The sequence below is a fragment of the Malaclemys terrapin genome, chromosome 2, assembly GCF_027887155.1.
Source record: "Malaclemys terrapin pileata isolate rMalTer1 chromosome 2, rMalTer1.hap1, whole genome shotgun sequence".
NCBI lineage: Eukaryota > Metazoa > Chordata > Testudines > Emydidae > Malaclemys > Malaclemys terrapin.
In genome coordinates this window covers 29,322,987-29,347,796 of record NC_071506.1, presented here as the reverse complement: position 1 = coordinate 29,347,796, position 24,810 = coordinate 29,322,987, and the positions used below count along the sequence as shown (strand labels likewise).

The following is a 24,810-nucleotide window of genomic DNA, read 5'->3' as shown; positions in this document are numbered from 1 at the left end:
GTATTGATTTTTGTAGATATTCTGTTGGTTAGGCCCTTTTTCTTTATTACTTAGTACCAAATCTCTTGTACAGTGTATAGAGAGCAAATTGTTACAGTTTATTCAGTTTTGTATGCTTGTTCTGGTTTTTGGTAAATAGTTGGTTGTAGATTCCTTGTTGTTAAATGTATATAGCTTGTTTTATATTACTGCTCTGGTAATATTTCTGGTTAGTTACTTGTTTGAATTTGTATTGTTGGTTGGTAAAAGTGCTCCTCCCCAGTCCAAGTTGTGATTTTTTTCCCATTAATAAACGGCCACCTGTTTTTGAATTGCAATCTGCCTCTGTCTCAATTTTCCCCCTTCCACTTGATCCTCATTTGAACCCGTATTGGTCTTGGACAGGCAATATACCAAAACCTGTAGGAGAACACTTCAACCTCCCTGGCCACACAATAGCAGATGTAAAGGTAGCCATCTTACAGCAAAAAAACTTCAGGACCAGACTCCAAAGAGAAACTGCTGAGCTCCAGTTCATTTGCAAATTTGACACCATCAGATCAGGATTAAACAAAGACTGTGAATGGCTAGCCAACTACAAAAGCAGTTTCTCCTCGCTTGGTGTTCACACCTCAACTGCTAGCAGAGCACCTCACCCTCCCTGATTGAACTAACCTCGTTATCTCCATACTGATTTATACCTGCCTCTGGAAATTTCCATTATTTGCATCTGAAGAAGTGAGGTTCTTACCCACGAAAGCTTATGCTCCCAATACTTCTGTTAGTCTTAAAGGTGCCCCAGGACCCTCTGTTGCTTTTTAAAGTAATCATTGTTTATTGTTTACATTCTGTTAATTTTTTAATTAAATTTTCCCCCCCTTTCCTTAATAATAAAATAGCTGTTGATAATTCTGATTATGTCGCTTGTTTTAAATTGACTTGTTTTTGAAAGCAGTGTTTCTCAAAGGACCCACCAAAGGGTTGCAGGAAGGTTTTAGATGACCTGCTGGATACCGAGACCTCAATCTGCTTAGTATCATGGCAAACACATTAAAAAATCCACCAAAAAACAAACAAAAAAAAACATTTTAACCTGTTATTTAATATACAGAAAAGAAAGAAAAAACAGTGAAAACCGGGGGCGGTTAGTTTTAATAGAAGATGTGTAGCTAAATCCTCTGCATTGCTTTAAAAATCTCAACCAGAATATGCCTCAGAGGTTCCTTAAAAAAAACCCACAACTCTCTATTCAACAGTGCTGAAGGATATAAACCAAGAAAAGCAAGTGTTATACCTTAATGCAACTAATTATAATAACAAAGCCAACTTAGTTCTCCTTCCCTCCTTATTGAGAGAGTTTCTTGTGAAGTTCTGCCACTTAATCAGCTATCCAAGCCTAGGTTATTACCTTTGAAAGTGTGAACTGAATTTGAAAGTACAACAGACTCTATTGAAGCAACTCTGGCATCGCATGGCATTTAAACTGACTGCAGATTCCAGGTTCAACGAACTGTCTAAAATGGAAAATATGTGTCGGGTGACATTGTTTACTCTATGTTTGGTCCAGCTGCCAGAATAAAAGTCATACCCATCTCTTCCATAGAATACAAGAATAAATCTTTTAAAGTCTATTCTCATAAACAAATTGTTGCTGGGCTCTTATCCTCCGATTCCATCTCCTTCTGCAGAGCAATTCCAAGTGCCACATCAGACTACCTACAAAATACTGGAAAAGCACCTCACATGCAAATTGACTTAAAAATTGCAGTATTGTGTGTTCTAGTAAGACATTTATGGACATACTTAAGGGTGTGAAAGCATGGGCCTTTTATCATCGTCCAGGACCGAAGCAGAACAACTGAAACAAATTTCTCTCTCTACTGTTACTAGAAACTGAAAAGCCACCAGTGGCCAAATCTGGCAAAAAAATGCAATATTTTTACTTCTGTTACCAACAACATTGCAAATATTACAGGCAAGTTGTGAGTGGATAAAAAGAACATTGTATTTTGCAATAAATGTGCAACATGTAATACCCCTATTGAATTTGGATAATGCCCCAGTTATACATGTGCCTATTAGGCTTCTAGGTAGGAAAAAAGGGTATGATTTAAATAATAGGCTCCACATCAGCCACTGAGAGTGAAACAATTTTTTTTCTGCTGACATGCTATATAAAAATATGCTTACACTTTTGCATTGTGCTGTGTACAATATGTTTTACTGTTTCAGTAAAACAAAACCCTATTCATTCATTCTCTTAGGCTATTTGATCTGAACTTTATTTATTTATTTATGAATAATTAGATTATTTTAAAATGCAAATATCAACCTAATTGTGAAATGCAGAGCATGCAAATTAAATCATGCGAGTCAGCAAAATAAAACAAAATCTTAAATTTCTGAATTTTAATTGTAATCAGTGCTGGATTGCGTATTAAACAATTAGAGATCATTACACCATTTTGAAATATCAGTGGGAGAGTGTCAGAGATGATGAGTCTTCTGTGTTTACAAAAGACTCTGCCCGTGGCATGCTGTGTGCTTTTGTGAACCATTTATCTTCTAGCTTAAGCCTGTCATAGTATGAAATATTGCAGCTGTGATTCTGCATGACAGAATAATGAAACATCGAAAAAAGGCTACACTGCAGTGATTTTTCCATAGAAACTTAGCCATGAGAAGTTGAAAAACTGCACATGAAATAGCTTTTCTTTTCAGTCCATCAAAAACTTTTTTTAAATCTAATACTCTGGTTAAAAGACCTGTTGTTTCTTTCTACAGATTCAATACACTATTGCATTGCTGCTCTTTGTTTCTATATTGATATTGGTTTAAATGACTTTACATTATACTATATTAGAACACATTATATGTGGTGGGAATGTACAATTGTCCTTGTAGCATTCTGAATTGTGCATGTTTCCATTCAAAGTCTCTCTCTCTCTTATGTGTACATATAATATATATGTATGTATGTATAATATATAAATCCCTACAGCACCATATGGAAGACTATCATATATGTTCCAACACTCTCTGGGAGAAGAAGAGTTACAAATATGTTCAATATAATGAAAAAAATATGCCTTGCCATTCTCCTTGGTACCTGACTCAGAAATATTTTGTGTCAGCAATATGGTTTGAATACTCCTCCACTGTCTACAAAGCTGATCTGGACACCTTGCTTTGCATCTTGCTTTGTCATACTCCCTGTCAAATCTTTGGGCAGTCATGCAGCTCCTTCAGAATTTAAAAGGAAGATGTGTGGCTAGGACCAACTCAATATTTAATAAGAGTGGACCAACTCAATATTTAATATGTGCCCCGTATAGAGATAGCCTAAGATGGCATTCAAATCCATATTAAGTTTAGGTGGGAATTTGCATTCAAGATTAAATCAGAGTTAGTGCTGAGAATTGAGAGCACCAAGATCTTTTATGAATTAATCTTGCAGTGAGTGATCCCTATACATTCTGTTCAAAGTACTTTGTCACCCTCAATGATGAGGACTACTGTATTAATGTAAGGTATTGTATACCTGATACTAGACATAAAATATATACAATGATGCATAATCAATTTTCAACATAAAACTTCAAATACTTTTAATTAAAAATATATAGCAACCCTTTTCTGCAATTCCTTTTGAGTGCAGTTTGACAAATTAGAGAGGTTAGCCAGTTGATCAAACACATTAATAACACAAGTGACCAAGCTGTGGAAACTATATCTAAAATTTGGAAGTGTTTTTTTTTTTTTAAATAAAATGGGACCAAACAATTTATATGTCAGCATCAGTGTGATAAACTAACTAATAAGTATCAACTTTGAATTGTGACAGGTACTGCAGGAGACAGAAATTCCAATTTATCTAGACAGTTTTGCTAGATCTAAAGTATAATCTTAAAATGGACAGGAATAAATCTATAGCGGTGCAAATGTGCTTTCGATTACAATGCAAGTTCCAGATTCTCTGAGGTTTGTGCACATAAGTCTTGGGCTGATGCAGGCCAGCATGGGACTTCCTCTCACTTCGCCCCACAGGCAACAATTCCATCCTTAGAGCAGGCCACCTACAGAGTCATAGAATTGTAGGACTGGAAGGACCTTGAGAGGTCATCTAGTCCAGTCCCCTTCAGTCTCTACATTCACTCAATCCCAACTCCCTTCACACTCATACATCTTTTTTTCTTAAGAAGCTCTACCTTTTACTTTCAGAAATCCTGTCGAGTATTCAGTATATTGCATCCCCCTTGCAATCTCAGTTGTCTTCAGACAGTAGCATGATATTCTCTCCCCAACCCAAGTCTTTTGGAGTAAACCCACTTTTTCCAAAGGCTGAGGTCTTCAAAATATTCTAAGGCAGCTAGAAACCCTGTAATGGGGCCAAAGTACCATCCGTGCTCCAGCTGCTAGTTTTTTTTATTCACTGTATTATTTTTTCTGCTACTAGAATTCTCTTATAAACATGGAGAAACTTTAATAAAGACACTATAGACTGCAGTAGGGTGTATTTTTAGTATAGTCCATAATTTCTATACTATAATAGTACCCCCTATAGCACACACAAAAGTATGTTTATTCTAGATAAACCTAAGTTTGAGAGACAAACCAGAAAATCATGACATTTAAAAGTTAAGATAAATAATTTCCCTGCATTGTTTAGTCATGGTAAACAACATTAAATGGAAACACCACATTATATATCAACCTATAATCATTGCACAGGTAATTGTATCAATTCAATATGGAACATAATTAAATGCCAGATCATATTTTGGATAACCAAAAATCACATTTGTTTTTTACTGCTTCCTATTTAGAAGCTCAATAGCGTATTACACTTGATTATTATTACTGATAATTAATTATGTATTATTATTATTTGTACAACTTATTCTTCAGACTTTCTTAAAATACCCACCTCAATATGCTGCTATTCCTCCTGATTATGATAAATTCACAAGACAAAAATATAGGATTTTTTCTGGTACAAAAATCATTTAAAAAAAAATAGTAATGAGAAACAAATTGTTACAACTGAGAAACTCCTTTTATCTCTACAATTAACCAAACACCACCCGCTCCTCCTTTCTCACAGCCCATTTTCTTCTTATCTTAATGCAGGTAGAAACTGTTTTGATAAAGTGTTTAAATAACCTCCAACTCTTCATCTAGGGAACTACAAAATACATGACATACTATTAAAGAATTTCATTATTATCTCATCTTCTATTTTAAGCCCTTCCCTATTTGAACACATCCTTGAAATGGTTACACATAAAATGCCACTGTCTTCTATTGAAAATTTAAAGCATATACCTATTGTTACAGCATGCCTTAGGAAATAGAGTCTTATGGTAGTACTGTAGATTCTACATGCTTTCAATACCATGGGACTGGAGAAAGTTAAGATGGAATTGGTGTTGACTGAACAGTATGACATAAGCATAAAGCCAAGACTATAAATATTTTGAGGGAATATTCATTATATTTATCCATCCTACAGCTCTTTACTCCTCTTCTCTATTTATTTGGAAAGGATGAACAATAAGGACACTCATTTTCTGCCATTTCCCCGAAAACCTGATATAGCAGGATATACAGCTAATGGGAGAAAGGCAGTTGCTTCTCTTTGCTTCTTCAAAACTGGGTGTCTGTTGAGATTTGCAGGAACTGTTTGCAAGGAATTTGATTTGGAACTTCGACTAACTACTAATTAGACATCAAATCAGAATGTGATGATAATTTCAGTCACTAGCAGCCTTGCCCAAATTTGATCTAATGACTCAGAAATCAATAATAGTCTGAGATATCTAGTCCCCAGTTCAATGACTGGACATAATGTTGTGTTTGGTAGAACCTCGATACAATATTCTGTCATTTAGCTTCCCTTTTGTTTTGCACAAACTGTCATTCTATCTTTCACACAGTGAAATCATTTCCTTACTCTTATGGTAGCACGTTGGGAGAAAGAAGCTCTAAACCAACAGGGGAGAGTTCTTCTGTCAGTTTAATAACTCTACATCCATGGAGGCAGTAGCTATGTCAGCAGTAGGAGCTCTCACGCTGACGTAGTGCTGTCTACAAAGGGGTGGATTCATCACATCCCTGAGCGAAGTAGTTTTACTGAAGTAAGTATATAATGTCTACCAAACTTTAGTTATATTTCTGTATCATATTTTATCTCTCTACCTCCTAACCAATCTTTCCACTGATCTTTCTTTTCAATAGTGTGGTATACCAGAAGCTTTCCATCCTGTATGTTAACTCTTTGGTTATCAGACACTGCAAAATCAATCTTTCATGTGACCAACTCCAATAAAGTTAAAGGCTGAAATCCTCACTCTCTCTGCAGCCACTTTATGTCATGTACAGGCCCTGGGTGATTTAAAGAGGCACTAAAAGGCCTGGATCCAGCTTCTGGAGGATTCCTCTGGTGTAGAAACTGCAGAAGATAGCTGTAAGGTTGCCCACTGTGGACCTCTTCACAAACCCTCACACAGGGGTCATGTTGGGGGTGGGGATGCTGGGCACAGTACTGCAGAGAGTCTGGGCAGTGCTGCAACTGAGAGGCAGGTAGAGATAGGCTGCTGTAAATCAGACAGGGCCCCATAAGTGCCTATATTACACCTGGGACTACAGAGCTGCCCAGGATTGGGAGGTTCAATAGTGCTTAATGACACCATAACCCTCCCCCCACCATCTTGCGCTGTCAGTTCTGTGCTGCATGTCCTTGAGGTTCAACACAAAATCACTACCAAAGAGTCATACTAACTTGCATAAGTGCTAAATTTGGCCCATTATTTTGAGAATAACATATCTATATTACATCAGCATTTATAATGGATTAAAAATAAATCACTAATATTTTAGAAAAGATGTTATTTTTACAAATATTGTGACCCATATATGTATGAATACATGAACTACAGATCAGAATGTATGACAGAAAATTACTGATTGTCAAAACTCTAACCAGCACTAGCAGTTTACAATAGTTTATTTTAAGTGCACTGTATATATTTTCAACATATAAGTAATTACAAAATCCTTCCAAAGAGATAAATAGTGCAGAAGTAATTACAAGTATGAAAGAAACAATTACAAAATGAGACATCCTACTTACCAAACTCCTTGGGAACAGCAATAGAGTAAACACAGTTGTGACCAACGCTGTAGTTTTTTGGGTAATTTGGTGATAATACCGTGCCTTCAGAGCCTGTCGACCGGCTCCCACATGGTGCTAGAAAGTACAAATGTATAGTATTGAATTATGTAACATTCAAAGGGTGATCAACTTAAACGTGTCTAACACTGATTTAATTTGCTGCATGCTGTTATAATGTACTGCAGTAAATTATCTTAATGTTTACACTAGATTTAATTTGTGTATTATGAGCCCACCCCTGGATGATGAGTGCCTTCAACTCCTTTATGTCAGTTGTATTGAGAGCTGTCTGCTGTTTGAATCATTTTGTTTCTATATCACTTATCAACAGTCTTAAGATAACAATCTTCTGTATATGCAGCATGCTCTTATTCATTCCATTGAATGCTATTATTCATTTCTCAGATATTTGACAATCTCTTAAAGGGGCAGTTTATGTAGTCTTTACATCAGTGAGCATTTATTCCAATAATCCCACAATGCAAAAACAAAGTATAGAACAATTCAAATTATTTATCAAGTAGTAAAGTTGAGACTTGACTTGATATTGACTGCAGGGAGCTATACTGATTTACATTAGTTGAAAGGCTGGCCCCTTGTTTCCAAATATATCTTGCTAATAACATTAATATTTAAACACATTAACAACAAGCTAATCAACTTATGTTTGTAGATTTCTAAAACTGGCAATACAAGTTTTCATTTAATATATGTAATTCATATTTGTCAAGACAGAAATAAATTCTCCAAATGCTATGTAAACAGAGTTTCAGAAGCAATTATATAAAACAATAAAAATCCACTATGAAGTAATGTCCTATGTATATTTCAAGCAGTTTAACTAGGGCTTGCTTCTCATATATGTAGAAAATAAAACCCACTTTAAACTAGTCTAATGGGATTGTACACTTAAACCATTGCATCTTTTCCTTAAAAGAAACTTCTAATGACTCTGCAAAATACTTAATATGTGCCTTTTTAAGGTAGAGTTTACCAAATATTGAAAATACTAATGCTATTTATTTTGGTGGTAGGTTGTCAGAGCATAGTAATCTCTTTTGCACTCTGACATTTAAGAACAACAAATCCTTACTTCCATGACCCTTTCTTTTCAAAGTGTCTAATTCTTTTTCTTCCATAAAATTAAATATGAAGTGCAGAACAAAATTCATCATTCAAAATAAATGTGTATGAATGTATTATTCCCACTTCCATTCCTAAAAAATTATTATTTCAGCTCTCACTAGTTTATTTTAAATTATTATAAGCTTAGCTCTCACACAATTTTAAGGATGAGAATTCACCCCGTAATAGTGAACTCTGTAATCATTCATGCCTCCATGATCTATACTGTGTTTTTTTTAGTAAATTGTCCCTAACTTGGATTCGTCTGAAGTTCATCCAGAGGTGCAGAACATGGCAGCCTAAGGGCATGGCTACACTTGCTGATGTGAGTTAAATCCGTCTTCATAGAGCGCAGTAGGGAAAGCGCTGCAGTCTGTCCACACTGACAGCTTTAAGCGCACTGGCATGGCCACATTTGCGGCACTTGCAGTGGCATTGGGAGCAGTGCATTGTGGGTAGCTATCCCAGCATGCAAGTGATCGCAACGTGCTTTTCAAATGGGGGCGGGGGTGAAGTGTGACAGGGAGTGTGTTGTGTATATGTGGGGGGGGGAGAGACAGTGGGTTTTGGGGTACTGAGAGTGTGTCAGCATGCTGTCTTGTAAGTTCAGACCCCCACCTCTCTCTCACTCACTCAAAGCACACAGTAAATATTTGCTTTTTCTTGAGCTGATAAGCAGCCGGCTTCTCCGAAATGGAGCTTTGAAAGGGCATTTCCGCATTCCTGCAGCCGATTTCACAACAATGACAAGAGTGGCCACTTGACTTAAGGGGATTATGGGATGTTTCCGGAGGCTGATCACAGCGCAGTAACGCAACACCTCATTCACACTGGCGTCAAGGCGCTCCAGCGGGGGCGCAGCAAACATTATTCCACTCGCCAGGGTGGAGTACCAGCAGCACTGTAGCTGCGGAGTCAAAGCGCTCTACGTGCCTTGCCAGTCTGGACGGGGAGTGTGCTAGGGCGCCCGGGGCTGCTTTATTCTGTCTCACCCCATGATACGAAAGAATAACAGACTATAACAAATTAACTATAATGGTTCTTTAACATAGCACTAGCCTCGTTACTGCAGTTTACTCATAGATTCATAAACTTTAAGGGCAGAAGGGACCATTGTGATAATCTAATCTGACTTCCTGCACGTGGCAGGCCACAAAACCTCACTCACCCACTCCTGTAATAGACCCATAATGTCCGGCAGAATTAGTGAAGTCCTCCAATTGTGATTTAAAGACTTCAAATTACAGAAAATCCACCATTTACTCCTGTTCAAACCAGCAAGTAACCCAGGCCCCATGCTTTAGAGCAGTGATTTTCAACCAGGGGTACATGTACCCCTGGGGGTTTGCACAGGTCTTCCACAGGGTACATCAACTCATATAGATATTTGCCTAGTTTTACAACAGCATACATAAAAATCACTAGCAAAGTCAGTACAAACTAAAATTTGATACAAACTCTGACTTGTTTATACTGCTCTATATATTATACACTGAAAAGTAAGTACAATATTTATATCCCAATTGACTTGTTTTCTAATTATATGGTAAAAATGATAAAGTAGGCAATTTTTCAGTAATAGTGTGCTGTGACACTTTTGTATTTCTATGTCTGATTTTGTAATCAAGCAGTTTTTATGTGAGGTGAAATTTGTACATAAGACAAATCAGACCCCTGAAAGGGGTACAGTAATCTGGAAAGGTTGAGAGCCACTGCTTTAGAGTAAGGCGAACCCCACCCTCCCCAGGGGGTCTCTGCCAATCTGACCTGAGGGAAAATTCCTTCCCAACCCCAAATATGATGATCAGTTAGCCCCTGAGCATGTCAGCAAGACCCATCAATCAGACACCTGGGAAAAAATTCACTGTAGCAACTCAGAGCCCTCCCCATCTAGTGTTCCATCTCCAGCCGTTGAGGATATTTGCTGTGACGGGTTGGATCACAGAAACCCCCTTGGGAGCTGCCACCCGATGTGCAAAGACTACCCCTGCTTCTGTTTTCCCTGCCAGCTCAGGACTCCAGCACCCTGTCTTGCTGAGCCAGACACTCCCGTCTGACTCCAGCCACAGACCCAGGGTCTGAATCACTCGTCCCAAAGCTGCAAGTTTACCTGAAAACAGCTCACAGTAGTGTGCTTGTCTTTAGCACTCAGATGCCCAACTCCCAATGGGGTCTAAACCCAGATAAATCCGTTTTACCCTGCATAAAGCTTATGCAGGGCAAACTCATAAATTTTTCGCTCTCTATAACACTGATAGAGAGATATGCACAGTTGTTTGCTCCCCCAGGTATTAATACATACTCTGAGTGAATTACTAAATAGAAAGTGATTTTATTAAATACAGACAGTAGGATTTAAGTGGTTCAAAGTAGTAACAGACAGAACAAAGTAAGTCACCAAGCAAAATAAAATGCGCAAATCTATGCCTAATCAAACTGAATACAGATAATCTCACCCTCAGAGATGCTTCAGTAAGTTTTTCTCAGACTGGACATCTTCCAGGCCTGGGCACAATTCTTTCCCCTGGTACAGCTCTTGTTGCAGCTCAGGTGGTAGCTAGGGGATTCTTCATGATGGCTCCTCCCCCTCTCTGTTCTCTTCCCCCCTTTATATATCTTTTGCATAAGGTGGGAACTCTTTGTCTCTCTGGTTTTCCACCCCCCCTCACTGGAAAAGCACCAGGTTAAAGATGGATTCCAGTTCAGGTGACATGATCACATGTCACTGCAAGACTTCATTACTCACTTGCCAGCACACACATATACAGGAAGATTCACAGGTAAATACAGCCACCTGCAGACAATGGGAGTCATCAAGATTCCAAACCATCATTAATGGTCCACGCTTTACACAATTACAATAGGCCCTCAGAGTTACATTTTATATTTCTAGTTTTAGATACAAGAGTGGTACATTTATACAAATCAGATGATCATACTCAGTAGATTATAAGCTTTGTAATGATACCTTACAAGAGACCTTTTGCATGAGGCATATCCCAGTTACGTTACATTCACTTATTACCGTATTTTCTCTAAAACTATCTCAGTTACATTATATTGACTTATTTATAAAACCATATAGACTGCACAACGTCACCCATCAATCAGACACCTGGGAAAAAAATCACTGTAGCAACTCAGAGTCCTCCCCATCTAGTGTTCCATCTCCAGCCGTTGAGGATATTTGCAACTAGCAGACATAGATGGGCCACATACCAGTGCAGGCAATCTCATCCCCTCCATAAACTTATCAAGCTCAATCTTGAAAACTTTCAGGTTTTTTGCTCCCCTTGATAAAGAAAGTGTTTCTCTGTCTACAGAACTGTCCCTAATAGGTAACAAAGTGTAATATTTCTCATTCAAATAACCTTTCTTTTAAAATATGAATTATTTCAAGGATTTTAAAGTCAAATTTACTGCAAGTATGTCATATATCTTTTGAATTCATTTGACAGTAATTTGCATCTCATAAATTAGTGATATTTGTATCTAGTCAAGTAATCTAATGGGGAATTGAGAGTTGTATATCCTTGGACAGATGACTAGGGAGGAGTACAAAAATATTGCTCGAGCATGCAGGGGCGTAATCGGAAGGCTAAAGCACAATTGGAGTTGAAGCTAGCAGGGATGTGAAGGGTAAAAAGAAGGGTTTCTCAGGCATGTTAGCAACAAGAAGAAGGTCAGGGAAAGTGTGGGACCCTTACTGAATGGGGTAGGCAACCTAGTGACAGATGATGTGGAAAAAGCTGAAGTATGTGGAGGAGGTGAGCAGCCCTCAGTGGTGAAAGAACAGGTTAAGGACTTTTTAGAAAAGCTGGACATGCACAAGTCCATGGGTCCAGATCTAATGCATCTGAGGGTGCTGAGGGAGTTGGCTGATATGATTGCAGAGCATCCACCTTGCACTTCTTCTCTACCTGTGGCTTTTCTATCATGCTCTACCTCACTAGTGGGCAACCTGTGGCCCATCAAGGTAATCTGATTGCGAACATTTTGCTAACATTGACCGTCCACAGGAACGGCCCCCCGCAGCTCCCAGTGGCCACGGTTCACTGTTCCTGGCCAATGAGAGCTGCGGGAAGCAGCAGGCTGCAGGGACGTGCTGACCGCCACTACCGCAGCTCAGATTGGCTGGGAATGGCGAACCACAGCCACTGGGAGCTGCGGGAGGCCGTGCCTGCGGACTGTCAATATAAACAAACTGTCTTGCGGCCTGCCAGTGGATTACCCTGATGGGCCGCGTGTGGCCCATGGGCCATAGGTTGTCCACCAATGCTCTACGTTATGTCCATAACTTACCATGATTAAGAGCTGTGAAGAACAAATACACAGGCACAAAACAGAGTAGAGTTCTTCCTAAGAACTGATTTTTTTTTCACTTGAGTTTTTGTTTTTCCTCTTGAAACTGATACTTTTTAGTTCCTAGTATTGCATGGAAATTACTTACTTTCTAATATCTTTAGCAAGAGATCTAATATTATTTCATTCTAATTACAGAATATAAGCACCATATTGTGCCATCCACTTTTAAGCAGCATTTCCCACTGGATGGTGTAAGACAGCTTTATGTCATGCAGATATATTTGATTAAACAACTGCAAATATAATACATTAATAATTAATAATAACAACAATAGTAATTAATAAAAAGTAATATTTCATAAACACTGCTAAGAAGAAAGACCAGATGACTCAGGAGAATCCTAAAGTGGTAATGATTTGTTTACTAATAGGTCACTGGTTAAACCCAATCTAGTGTAGAAAAGTAATTGATATCTGAGGACTCTTTAGATGCCGACTTTATATGATTAAATTGAAGAGATAAATTTCTTGATAACATTATACTTTTGTAAGACACTTAAATGCTACAGTTAAACAATAGAGAGAGAAGGTAGGTAATCTTGTTTTTGTTTTTTTCCATGTCACTTTGGGGTCCTGTATGTACTTTGTTCATATTATGCCTGTGTCAGTGTATTGTTTACCTGTGTTATTTATCTGTATGGCCAGAATAATATTTCCATTTGCCAAGATCACCTCATTTATTCTGTCAAAGACAGCGAGACAATGATTGGACAGCTACTTGAGTAATATCACATTAAATTAAAACTATATGATCAAAATTAATGTATTCATGAAACTATTTCAGGACTATAAATAAATTTGAAGATAATACATTAATATTCTCCTTGTGTCCCACTGGCACCTTAAAAAACCCAACGTTTTTAATTCAATCCAAGTCTACTAAATGGGTTTCTTTGTTGCTGCCCTCTTCACTACCTGATACAGCTGTCATCTAAACCGAAAACAACTTGTTGAATTACTATGTAATTTAAATCAGTTTATCTGCTTTAGTCTTCCATGCTTATGATTTAATTTTAATATCATAATGTTCTGTTTTAAAATGTATTGCTTTCCTAAGAGCATATCTGATGACAGTATAGAGTAGCAAAAACCATTTTGATGGAAAGGTTTCTTCCATATGACTCTGTATGGTCTAGGTGAGTGATTCTCAAACTTTTGTACTGGTGATCCCTTTCACATAGGAAGCCTCTGAGTGTGACCCCCCCACCTTATAAATTATTTTATATATATATATTTAACACCATTATAAATGTTGGAGGCAAAACAGGGCTTGGGGTGGAGGCTGACAGCTCGCGACCCCTCATGTAATAATTTCACGACCCCCCGAGGAGTCCTGACCCCCAGTTTGAGAACTCCTGTTCAGGGTAATAAAAGGTTATACTTAGCAATATATTAAAGAAAATGTAGGCCTCATATTTAGACAAAAGTTGAGATATATAAATTAATAAAAAGGATTTTTGTTGCAGATATCCTAATTTTGAGGGGTTTGAATGTTTTTAGATTTTTTTTTTTACTATAAAAAAAGAGCAAGTATGGTAGCATTTATACTCATGTAAGAAATGAACAATTTCTCATGCAAAGGAAAACTCAACAGATGAAAAAGATAAAATAATCATATTTTCACCACCTAATTCCCATTATTACCAAATTACCTATATATTAGTTACTGGAAGATAACTTGGAGATGAATATTGCTGTATAAAGGCTTATAGAAAAGTGTGAGGTTGGTAAGCACATCTCAAACAGTTTGAGGTAGGAAGTAAGAAATATAAAGTTAGCAATCTTCCTTATAAAGACTTGTTAATGATCAATATGTAGGGCTGTCAAACAATTAAAAAACTTAATTGTGATTAATTGTGAGTTTAAAAATAGTTGTGATTAATCACAGTTTTAATTGCACTGTTAAACACTAGTAGAATACCATTCATTTAACTATTTTGGATGTTTTCTACATTTTCAAATATATTGCTTTTAATTACAACATACCCTTACTTCTGCAATGCTGCTGCGACTCCTGGTGCCTGGTTCTCTGGCCACTCCTAACTCACCAGGGGCTCCATTTCAGATTTTGGTTTTGTGTGAGAGAGTGCATGTGTTGCAGGGGAAGTGTGTGTGAGTGTGGGCACGTGTGCATGTTGGAGAGAAGTGTGTGTGTGTGAGACGGAGGAAGAGTGTGTGTGTGTGTGTGTGCGCGCACGCACGCGCTGGGGGAAAATTGTCTATTTAAGCAGAGTACTCAGGAGCCTGAACACTTTTGCAGCCAGCAGCAGCTGCTGTCGGCAGCACTCACTCCTAAACCACCACCAGCAGCAGACAGGCTCCCCCGGGGGAAGGAGGACACCCCAACAGCAGCTCATCTGTTCCCCGTGCCCCCGTTCTGTTTAGCAGACAGGAGGCAGGCTCCTGGTCCCAAGCAGCTTGACAATGGGTGGGAGAGGAGGTAGGAGCAGCAGTGGAGCAGGGTAGTAGGAGGAGGGGCACCCCTGCCCCAGAGGCACACAGCGGTGCCCCCCTGAGCACAGCACCCTGAATGGTGGCCATCCCACTCCACCCCTATAGCCGGCCCTGTCCAGTTGGGAGGGAATGGTGCAGGCCGCTGCCCAGTCCTGTCTCCAGAGGTGTGCAATTAACACTAGTTAAAAAAACACACATTAATTTATTTTGAGTTAATCACATGTGTTAACTGTGATTAATTGACATCCCTATCAGTATGTGATTTTTTAATGTATTTTTTTCAATTTTCCGCAAGATCAAATGATAGAAATCAAGCATTCCAAATTTCAAAATACTTAGAAAGCCCAATCACCTGAACATAATCATGTTAGTGATCATAGCGCATTTCCCTCATTACAATCTATTCTCTATTTAATGACCTCTGGGAAGGAATGACTGTCTTTTGTTCTGGAGTGATATCTAAAATGTGCCTCTCCCACAATCCAGTCTACATCATTGAAGGCCAGAAAGTAAAACAAACAAAAAAAAAAAAAAAACAACCAACCAAACAAAACACTTGTGTTTCCATGCTGAGCTGTACTGTAACAGGGGACACACTTTCATTCTTATTAGATAAATCTGGGAATTTTGCCCAGACTGTTTAGGGCATTGCTTTTAGCTGCATGTCACAGAAGACAGTTTTGGACAGCTGAGCCACACTCTTATTAGACAAAAGTAGAGAGATGGGAAAGAGAAGAAATAAGAAATAAGGTAGGGAAGGAAAAAGGACGCATTAGGAGGAGGGTGGGAGAGACAAAGTCTCACATCCCAGATGGTGTTTGGGATTTAGCCGAAGGCAGTGGAGGAGGCAGTGTCATTTGGCTCCCTTTCTCTGGCTTACTCTCACCAGGACATTTCTCAGGATAGGATAAAGAAGGTCCAGGATCCCAGGAGACACAGTGAGTGTGGCAGCCGTGATGGTGAAGCTCCCTCCTTTCCCTTCTTTCAGTCAACCAGTGTTGTGGTCACCACCTTTCCCCCCAGAAGTGTGTAGGCCTTACCTGCATTCCAAATGGGGGTTCACATGTGCACCATGCACCTGAGTCTGGAGATTTTTACTAAGCAGTGTCTGTTGGTCCACATATACACAGTTGTTGTCTTCTTGCTCCAAACCGAGGGTATAAAGGGTGATGTGGACCAACACCTCTCCAGTTCCTTCTCTAACCACAAATACAAATATAACCCATAACGGAGGAGATGGAAGGAATGAAAACTCTTATGCAATCTCACACATTTCCTATAATCACTCACAACAAAACAAAAAGATATCTAAAAGCAAGAAACCATTCCGAGATGCTGACTTGTCCTACCAACTTCTCAATTGCGTTGTCTGCAAAGTGCCAGCTCCCTACTAATGAGGATAATATTTTCAGCCTTCTCAACAAACAATAATAAACTGATATATTGAAAGTCATTAAGAAAGAAAGAAACCAAAACCACCTTTGCTTGATATCTTTCCATGTTACCCACCTCCTTCATGCCCAGTGTAAACGGCTTCCAACTAACAGTTACATGATCTGGCATTCTGTATTTCTCTTGAAGCCAGTGATTCTTCATTGTATCAAAGTCCAACCTTTCTATATTATCTCAGGATAATCCCTGCTAGGGACTATAGAATATGCTATGCAAAAAGCTTCTGAACATCTGAGGGGACAGTTTATGTATACAACTACATGAAAACCCTGGCCATATAACCTTCTTGAGCTATCAATACAGTAATGAATATGTTTTGGGAGCAAACAATACTATAGTTCCATACAGTTAAGGCCAGAAGGGATCACCAGATTATCTAATCTAACCTCATTGTCACAGAGCGGTCCCCTGTGAGCCTCTCTCACTTTAGGTACAAACCATATTCACTCCAGGCCACCTTCATTGCCACTGTACTTTATTATAGTGTTCTAGCAGCACTATTTACATATTTACAAGCCTCAGTCAGCTCCCCCTCTTACTTCTGGAGGGAAAGGGAGCAGTACTAATGTAACGCCGACAGTCTCCGGTCATCGATGGGCGGGGTCAAAACGGGGACCTCTGGAGTTTAGTGCATGAGCCTCTACAGCATGAGCCAAAAGCCAACTGGCTGTTAGTTAAGGCTGTAGAGCAGACTCATTTACCTCTCTCTCGAGGCGTTCTCGGTACCACTAGATGGGACAGAACGCCACACCCAGGAGGTGTGTGGGTTACACAGCAGCAGCAACCAACTCTGCCTTCCTTCAGGCTCTCCACCCCCTATCCAGGGCTTCCTCCCTCTCTATTTGTCTGTTCCCAGCTGCTGAGGTTGCTTCTGATGGGAAACTTGATTCATTAATATTAGTAACGTGATTTCAGATCCTTAGATATACATGAAAATTTCCATGTTTTACTGTTTTTCCAACATTTTGTTCCAAAACTAAAAAACCCAAAATAAATAAACAAATAAAAACCTATTATCCTCCTGGCATGTGAAGATTGAGTGTGCTTGTTTCTTCAGTCCTAAAACAATTAATAGGAATTACCCTTATTAGCCTGATTCAGATCTCATGTAAATCAGAAATAACTCAATTGAAATCAGTGAAGTTAAACTCATGTAAAATGCTGTGAGATCAAAATCAGGTTCTGTAACTCCACGGGATGACTCCTTATATATTGATGGGTGCAAAATTTAGAATAAAAAGTTTGGCTGGTGGCAGAATTGGCCATCAAAAAGCTATTGATTTACTGTCATGGAAGGATGGGTTTTACTTTGCCCCAGTGTGGGAATTCTGAAGAAACACACGGTTGGTCCTGTAATTTCTGTGTGGCCCCTGTGAGGACCTTGACTCAAAGGTCTGAGGGGTAAATAAATGTTGAAAAGTTTTACATATCAAAGATAAGAGCATCTAGATGTAACAAGAATGGATATGAGAAGCTCCATGTCCTGTAATTAGTTATTATTAGAATAAACCTTCTTGTTTAGTTTTATCTGGTATTGTTTTCTTTTTCCCCATACACATGACTACTGGTGAAATATGTGTATTTTCTGTTAAGTTAGTTGGAGTGGATATTTAACACCTACAGGGTGTAAAAAGGGATACAAACTTAATTTGATTAGCTTTAAAAACATGTTACATTAATATCAGAATCACAAGAGAGAGCCAAGGATTTGTCTTTCTTTCCAGAAAATGGATAACTAAACTGAATGGCTCTGGTTGTCCAGGTAAAGAATCTCTTTAAAATAACACATTATATTTTTATATTGCCCATTTATTTTTCTGTCACTTGCACGGACACCCGTGAGCACATCACAAAACAAAAGCACTGGGACCACGAGCAAAGTTAAAATCCATTGAGGCCTTTTATCCATTCAATAGTTATGAATTCCAGTAATTTATATATTGATTACTCATTCATGCTGCTTGTTTCATGGCAGATTATTGTGTAAAATGTGCAGCCATACAGCTTTGCATATGTCACAATGTGTCACAGAAATCTGTGTGCCATATAACAGTGACCCACAACAACCAGTATTCATTGTTGTCAGTAATACCAATGGTAAATGGAAGAAACAGATCACACTGCTTGCTGCAACAAGCTCATGCGCATCTCTCCCTTCTCCCCCCAGCTATCAACCAAACAGAAAAAAAAACCAAAAAAACAAAACAAAACACAATCACCCTGTTGGTGCAAGCTCACCTGCCTGGGGATAAATGGTTCATTTGCCCTTCCTGGGCTATGACTTTCTTCCCTGGACTTCAGTAGGAGTATTCCTCTCTCTCTCTGGGTTTAATCAATAGTCTTTTTCTTCACAAACTCAATGATTCTTTACCCTGGTGCTGCAGGTTTTAAAGGAGGAACTTTTTCGCTTCCCCCACCTTGATGGAGGCCTTTAGCCTGAGTCCTCTAAATAAAGACCACACCGTGTGGCCTCTATCTCACACCGTGTTATACTGACTCAGGTCTCTTTCTATCTTCCTCATCCCTGGTGTCTTTCTAAGTCCTGTCTCCTGTCAGGCTTGTCCATCAACCCCCTTTCTGGGCTCACTGTTTCCCTAACTTTCTTAGCAGAGAACCCTTCTTCAGGTTAAGGTGAAACCTGAGCTCTCCCCTTCTGAGGCAGTAGCAACGGTTTATGTAATTTATACCGAGTCACATTAAGCCCCTTGGCCTCCTGATCTCTCTGGCACTACATCTCCCAGCATTCCATTGTCATGAAGGGTCAAGTTCCAATAACACCTGATATAGCAGCATGTGCTCTTGAAGGACTTAGTGTGCTCTACTATAGAAAATCAAATGTCGTGTTTAAGAGCTTTAACCTGTCACCCAAAGGGGTCAGGAAGGATTTTTTTTTCCATAATGCACAATTGAATAGATGTAATCTGTTTTTTTACCCTCTTCTTCTGACCACATGTGGAGATGGAATACCAGGTAAGGTGGGACCAGTGTTCTGAAATGGTACAGATAATCCATTCTAATTGTCTGACAGGTGAGTCTTACTCCCATGCTGATTGCCACATTTGGGGTTGAGAAGGAATTTTATTCAAGGTCAGATTAGCAGAAAGCCTGTGGTGTGTGGGGCGGGGGAGATGAGGTTGCTTTCCTCTGCAATGTGGAACATGGTTTGCCTGATGGGATCATCTGGGTTTATGTCACTTCCCTTTTATTGCAGAAATCCCCAGGCACTAGTGGCACCTTGGTCTCTCCTGTTCTTTGCCTGTGGCACACAGTTTAGTTTCCTGAGGATTGAAATGTTTTGGTTAATTGAAATATTCATATAGGGGTAACTGGGTGAAATACGTGAGTGTGACACAGGTTCTGAGTCAGGAGCTGACTCAATACGCTGTCACTCAAATCCCCGTCAATATAGGTTATTTGGACCTAAATAGAGGATCAGTTAACAAGTAGGGCCACAGCTGAAGGCATCTGTTCCAGGAAAATAGTTGGAAGAAGAAATTGGGAGAATACACAATTTTGTTTACTTCCAATACATTGGAGGAACCATTCACTTACACATCGCCTTCTGCATGTGAAAACACGTTTCGTGGAACGTTGCCACAGTCTGTAAGAATTTAGTTGATCATCGATCAAATTCAGTTGCAAAATCTAAAATAGATTAACACTAAATTATGCAATCACTTTTCCCAAGATTTCTTAGCAAATTAGAGTACTTCATTTCCCTGAGACATTCAGAGTGCCTATTTTTTTTTATAATTAATTGCAACCACTGTGGATATTTATCTCTCTTCCATGTGATGCGGAAGTACAGGACCTAGGCTGTTTAGTTCTGTTAAAATAAAATAGCCCACTAAAGTTCTTTAAATATATATGTTTTATAAATGTTTAAAATAGAGGCCCCAAAGACTTTTTAAAATTGATTTACTTATTCATGCAGCACAAAAGAAAACTGCCATGATCCTAAATTTATTCTCAAAGCTTAAACATTTTTTTTAAAGCCAGTCTACTTTTCCACAATCACAATTTCCATACCTACATAGTTGAGGGTAGTGTCAACCCCCCAGCAATTGTAGTTTGTAGTGTTTAGATGTTATCTGATTGTCAGGCATAATAAGGTAGACAAGAAAATGGCATATATTGCACCCATAAATAATTGAGTGTTAAAAATAAATGTGAGTCAAGTTAAAATCAGGCTGAAAATCAAGCCCTCACTGGTTATCACAATCAGAAATGTCATTTTCATGGAGAGGTGGAGAAGGGAGCAAGAGGTTCAAAGGGAAGTCCCATTAAGTTTGCTAGCACCAGGTTGAAACAGGGGGAAACGTGTTCTTGCACCTGTGGCTATAACCTGTCTAACCCTTTTAGAAATGTGATCGTTATAGGGTTGGAAAAAAGCGATTTATTATCTACTGAAGGGTAGAAAGCTGAAATAGCTGCTAAATATACTTTAATAGAACTGTCAAACCTTGATGTTTTAGGTGCAACAGATTGTGCAAAACGTGGTTAATGGAAGCTTTCACTGGAGACACACATTTTTGGTGAGACCAGAGAGAAAACCTTTTTTATTTGGCTAGGTAAGTAAGCCTAGTTAAAGGCTTTCTGCTATTCAGAAGCACTTCCTGAACAACTTTTGAGGAAGCCCTTTTCAGTGATGTTAGCCATGAAGCATGCATGCTGTCAAGTGGAATGCTTGCAGGTTGGGGTGGAGCAGACATAAATGGTCCTGAGAAATCATGTCTGGATCCAATGGGAGAGTCAGAGGAAGACTCAATGACAACGTTAGTAGGGTTGAGAACCAATGTTGCCAAGGCCATGTTGGTACTAGTATGAGGCATGCATTGTCTTGGTTGGTCTTGAACAAGACTCTGGGCAGTAAGAGTATTGGAGGAAAGGCATACAGCAGGGAGTTTTTTTATGATAGCAGGAAAGCAACCATCAATGAACCCAGGCTATGACATCCCTGGGAGCAGAACTTATGACATTTTCTGTTAGCCTTTGTTGTTAATAGGTCCACTTGGGGAGTCCCCCACGACTGGAAGATAGACTTGTCCATGTCAAGATGTAGTGTCCATTAGGAAAAAAAAGACCTGCACAGGTGATCTGCCAATGTTTTTTGCTCTCCTGCAATATAAGCAGCTTTGAGGTGAATAGACTTGATTATGCAGAACTCCCATACAGAATAGCCCCCTGGAACAGTTATGAGACAGTGCCTCTCCTTCTCTGTTTACATAGAATATAGTTGCTGTGGTGTTTGTTAGCACTAACAGATTTTTTTCCCACAATATGTGGCTGAACAGGCTAGGCAGACAGCATGTAGCTCCCCAATGTTTATATGAGTCCTCAGAGTCTGCGAAGACCACAAATCTTGAGTTTGCAGGGTACCCATGTGTGCCACCCAACCTAGGGACTTTCATGACCAACATAAGAGTTGTTTGCAGGGAAACAAAGTGAAATCCTGTTCAAACTTTCTGAGAGAGAACAAAATTACCTTTGGTACATGAACCACTCTGTCTAGATGATGCTGACTGGGAGCACACATTAGTCATTATCTTTGGAAAATCATGGGAGACAGGAGAGATTCCAGAAGACTGGAAAAGGGCAAATATAGTGCCCATCTATAAAAAGGGAAATAAAAACAACCCAGGAAACTACAGACTAGTTAGTTTAACTTCTGTGCCAGGGAAGATAATGGAGCAAGTAATTAAGGAAATCATCTGCAAACACTTGGAAGGTGGTAAGGTGATAGGGAATAGCCAGCATGGATTTGTAAAGACCAAATCGTGTCAAACCAATCTGATAGCTTTCTTTGATAGGATAACGAGTCTTATGGATAAGGGAGAAGCTGTGGATGTGGTGTACCTAGACTTTAGTAAGGCATTTGATACGGTCTCGCATGATATTCTTATAGATAAACTAGGCAAATACAATTTAGATGGGGCTACTATAAGGTGGGTGCATAACTGGCTGGATAATCGTACTCAGAGAGTCGTTGTTAATGGTTCCCAATCCTGCTGGAAAGGCATAACAAGTGGGGTTCCGCAGGGGTCTGTTTTGGGATCGGCTCTGTTCAATATCTTCATTAACAACTTAGATATTGGCATAGAAAGTATGCTTATTAAGTTTGCGGATGATACCAAACTGGGAGGGATTGCAACTGCTTTGGAGAACAGGGTCATAATTCAAAATGATCTGGATAAATTGGAGAAATGCTCTGAGTTAAACAGGATGATGTTTAACAAAGACAAATGCAAAGTGCTCCACTTAGGAAGAAAAAATCAGTTTCACACATACAGAATGGGAAGAGACTGTCTAGGAAGAAGTATCTAGGGGTTATAGTGGACCACAAGCTAAATATGAGTCAACAGTGTGATGCTGTTGCAAAAAAAGGAAACATGATTTTGGGATGTATTAACAGGTATGTTGTGAGCAAGACATGAGAAGTCATTCTTCTGCTCTGGTTAGGCCTCAGCTGGAGTATTGTGTCCAGTTCTGGGCACCGCATTTCAAGAAAGATGTGGAGAAATTGGAGAGAGTCCAGAGAAGAGCAACAAGAATCATTAAAGGTCTTGAGAACATGACCTATGAAGGAAGGCTGAAAGAATTGGGTTTGTTTAGTTTGGAAAAGAGAAGACTGAGAGGGGACATGATAGCAGTTTTCAGGTATCTAAAAGGGTGTCATAAGGAGGAGGGAGAAAACTTGTTCACCTTAGCCTCTAAGGATAGAACAAGAAGCAATGGGCTTAAACTGCAGCAAGGGAGGTTTAGGTTGAACATTAGGAAAAAGTTCCTAACTGTTAGGGTGGTTAAACACTGGAATAAATTGCCTAGGGAGGTTGTGGAATCACCATCTCTGGAGATATTTAAGAGTAGGTTAGATAAATGTCTATCAGGGATGGTCTAGACAGTATTTGGTCCTTCATGCGGGCAGGGGACTGGACTCGATGACCTCTCGAGGTCCTTTCCAGTCCTAGAATCTATTAATCATGCTAGTCATCCCTGAAGCCTCCTGAGGCATAGTCTGGCATGCTGTGCTATGTAGGTACATGCTGCTATGTGCCCCAAGAGATTGAGACAAATGTCCACTGTGGTAACAGGATGTGCTTTTAGACCAGGACCTGGAGCACTTGGAACTTTGACTGAGGCAGAAATGCCCTGGCTTTGGCAGGGCTTGAGCCAGCTCCGCACAGCAGGGTCCAGGGAGGGAACTCCACCAACACCCCCTGACTCACTCACCCCTCGGTGAGAACCACTGGGATAGATGATTGGCAAAGATATGGGTAGGTACAGATAGGCATGTAGGAACTGGTATATTGCCCTAGACAAAACTGTCAAAATACATGGTTAGACTGGGCTGCTGGCTGAGGGGAACCTGCTATTACATAGGAGTTGGGGGAGATGGTCACCTCCTATACTTCCTGCCCCATTTTCTCAGCAGGTCTTGAGGCAGAGGTATAAAGCTCTGATACCCATGAACCTGTAGGAGCCGGAACTGCGCTACAGTGTTGTCCTGGAATCCTTTAGGCTATGTAGCCTATCTTCTGTATGTTCAAAAACAGAGAGAGGGACCTTCAAAGGGCAGATCTTGCATGGTCTGCTGTACTTAAGAGGGAGACCAGAAGACTTCAACCATTAACATCTCATAAATATGGCAAACACCGTGGATCAAGCTGTTGAGTCTGCCACATCAAAGCTGTCCTGGAGAGCTGTCCTTGCCACCAGCTTGCCCTCCTCTACCAGATCAAACTTCTGCCTGGAGTCCTCCAGTAGCCTGTCTTTAAACTTCATGATGTTTTCCCATAAAGTGAAGTCATAGCAACTTTGAAGAGCTTATTGGTTGGCAATTCTAAGTTGCAGCCCTCCTGCTGAATAAAGCTTATGATCAAGTAAGTCCTGTGTCTTTGATTCCTTATTTTTTAGTGAAGAAACGTGGGGTCACTGACTTTCCCTCTCATTAGCTACTCCAAGGAGGGTGACCACAGAGGTGTCTGAAACCCTTAGAAGGGGCATAATATGTCCTCTCTGACCTTTTCACTGTAGAGGGAGGGAAGAAGGGATCTTCCAGAGTATTTTGATCAGCTCCAAAATTGCTTAATTAAAACAGTACCCCCAATTTGGAGGGCCCTACTGAAGATAACATGTCCACTAGCTCATGGAATTTCTTGTGGACATCTTCCTCCTTACTTTTTAATGTCAAGGCCACTCCTTTAAGCAGTTCTCAGTAAGCCTTGTATCTGCTTGTTGCAATGAATTGCTCACCCTCCCTA

The 24,810-nt window shown here is 39.6% G+C and overlaps 1 protein-coding gene across 4 annotated transcripts in view; it reads right to left on the bottom strand.

Annotated features, from left to right (window-relative positions):
* Positions 1-24,810, bottom strand: part of CSMD3 (CUB and Sushi multiple domains 3) — a 1,152,075-nt gene that overhangs the window by 247,633 nt on the left and 879,632 nt on the right. For all 4 annotated transcript variants that reach the window (XM_054020295.1, XM_054020294.1, XM_054020296.1 and 1 more), the window contains one exon: positions 7,112-7,228. In XM_054020295.1, coding sequence (XP_053876270.1) covers positions 7,112-7,228 — 117 coding nt within the window. The remainder of the gene's footprint in view (positions 1-7,111; positions 7,229-24,810) is intronic.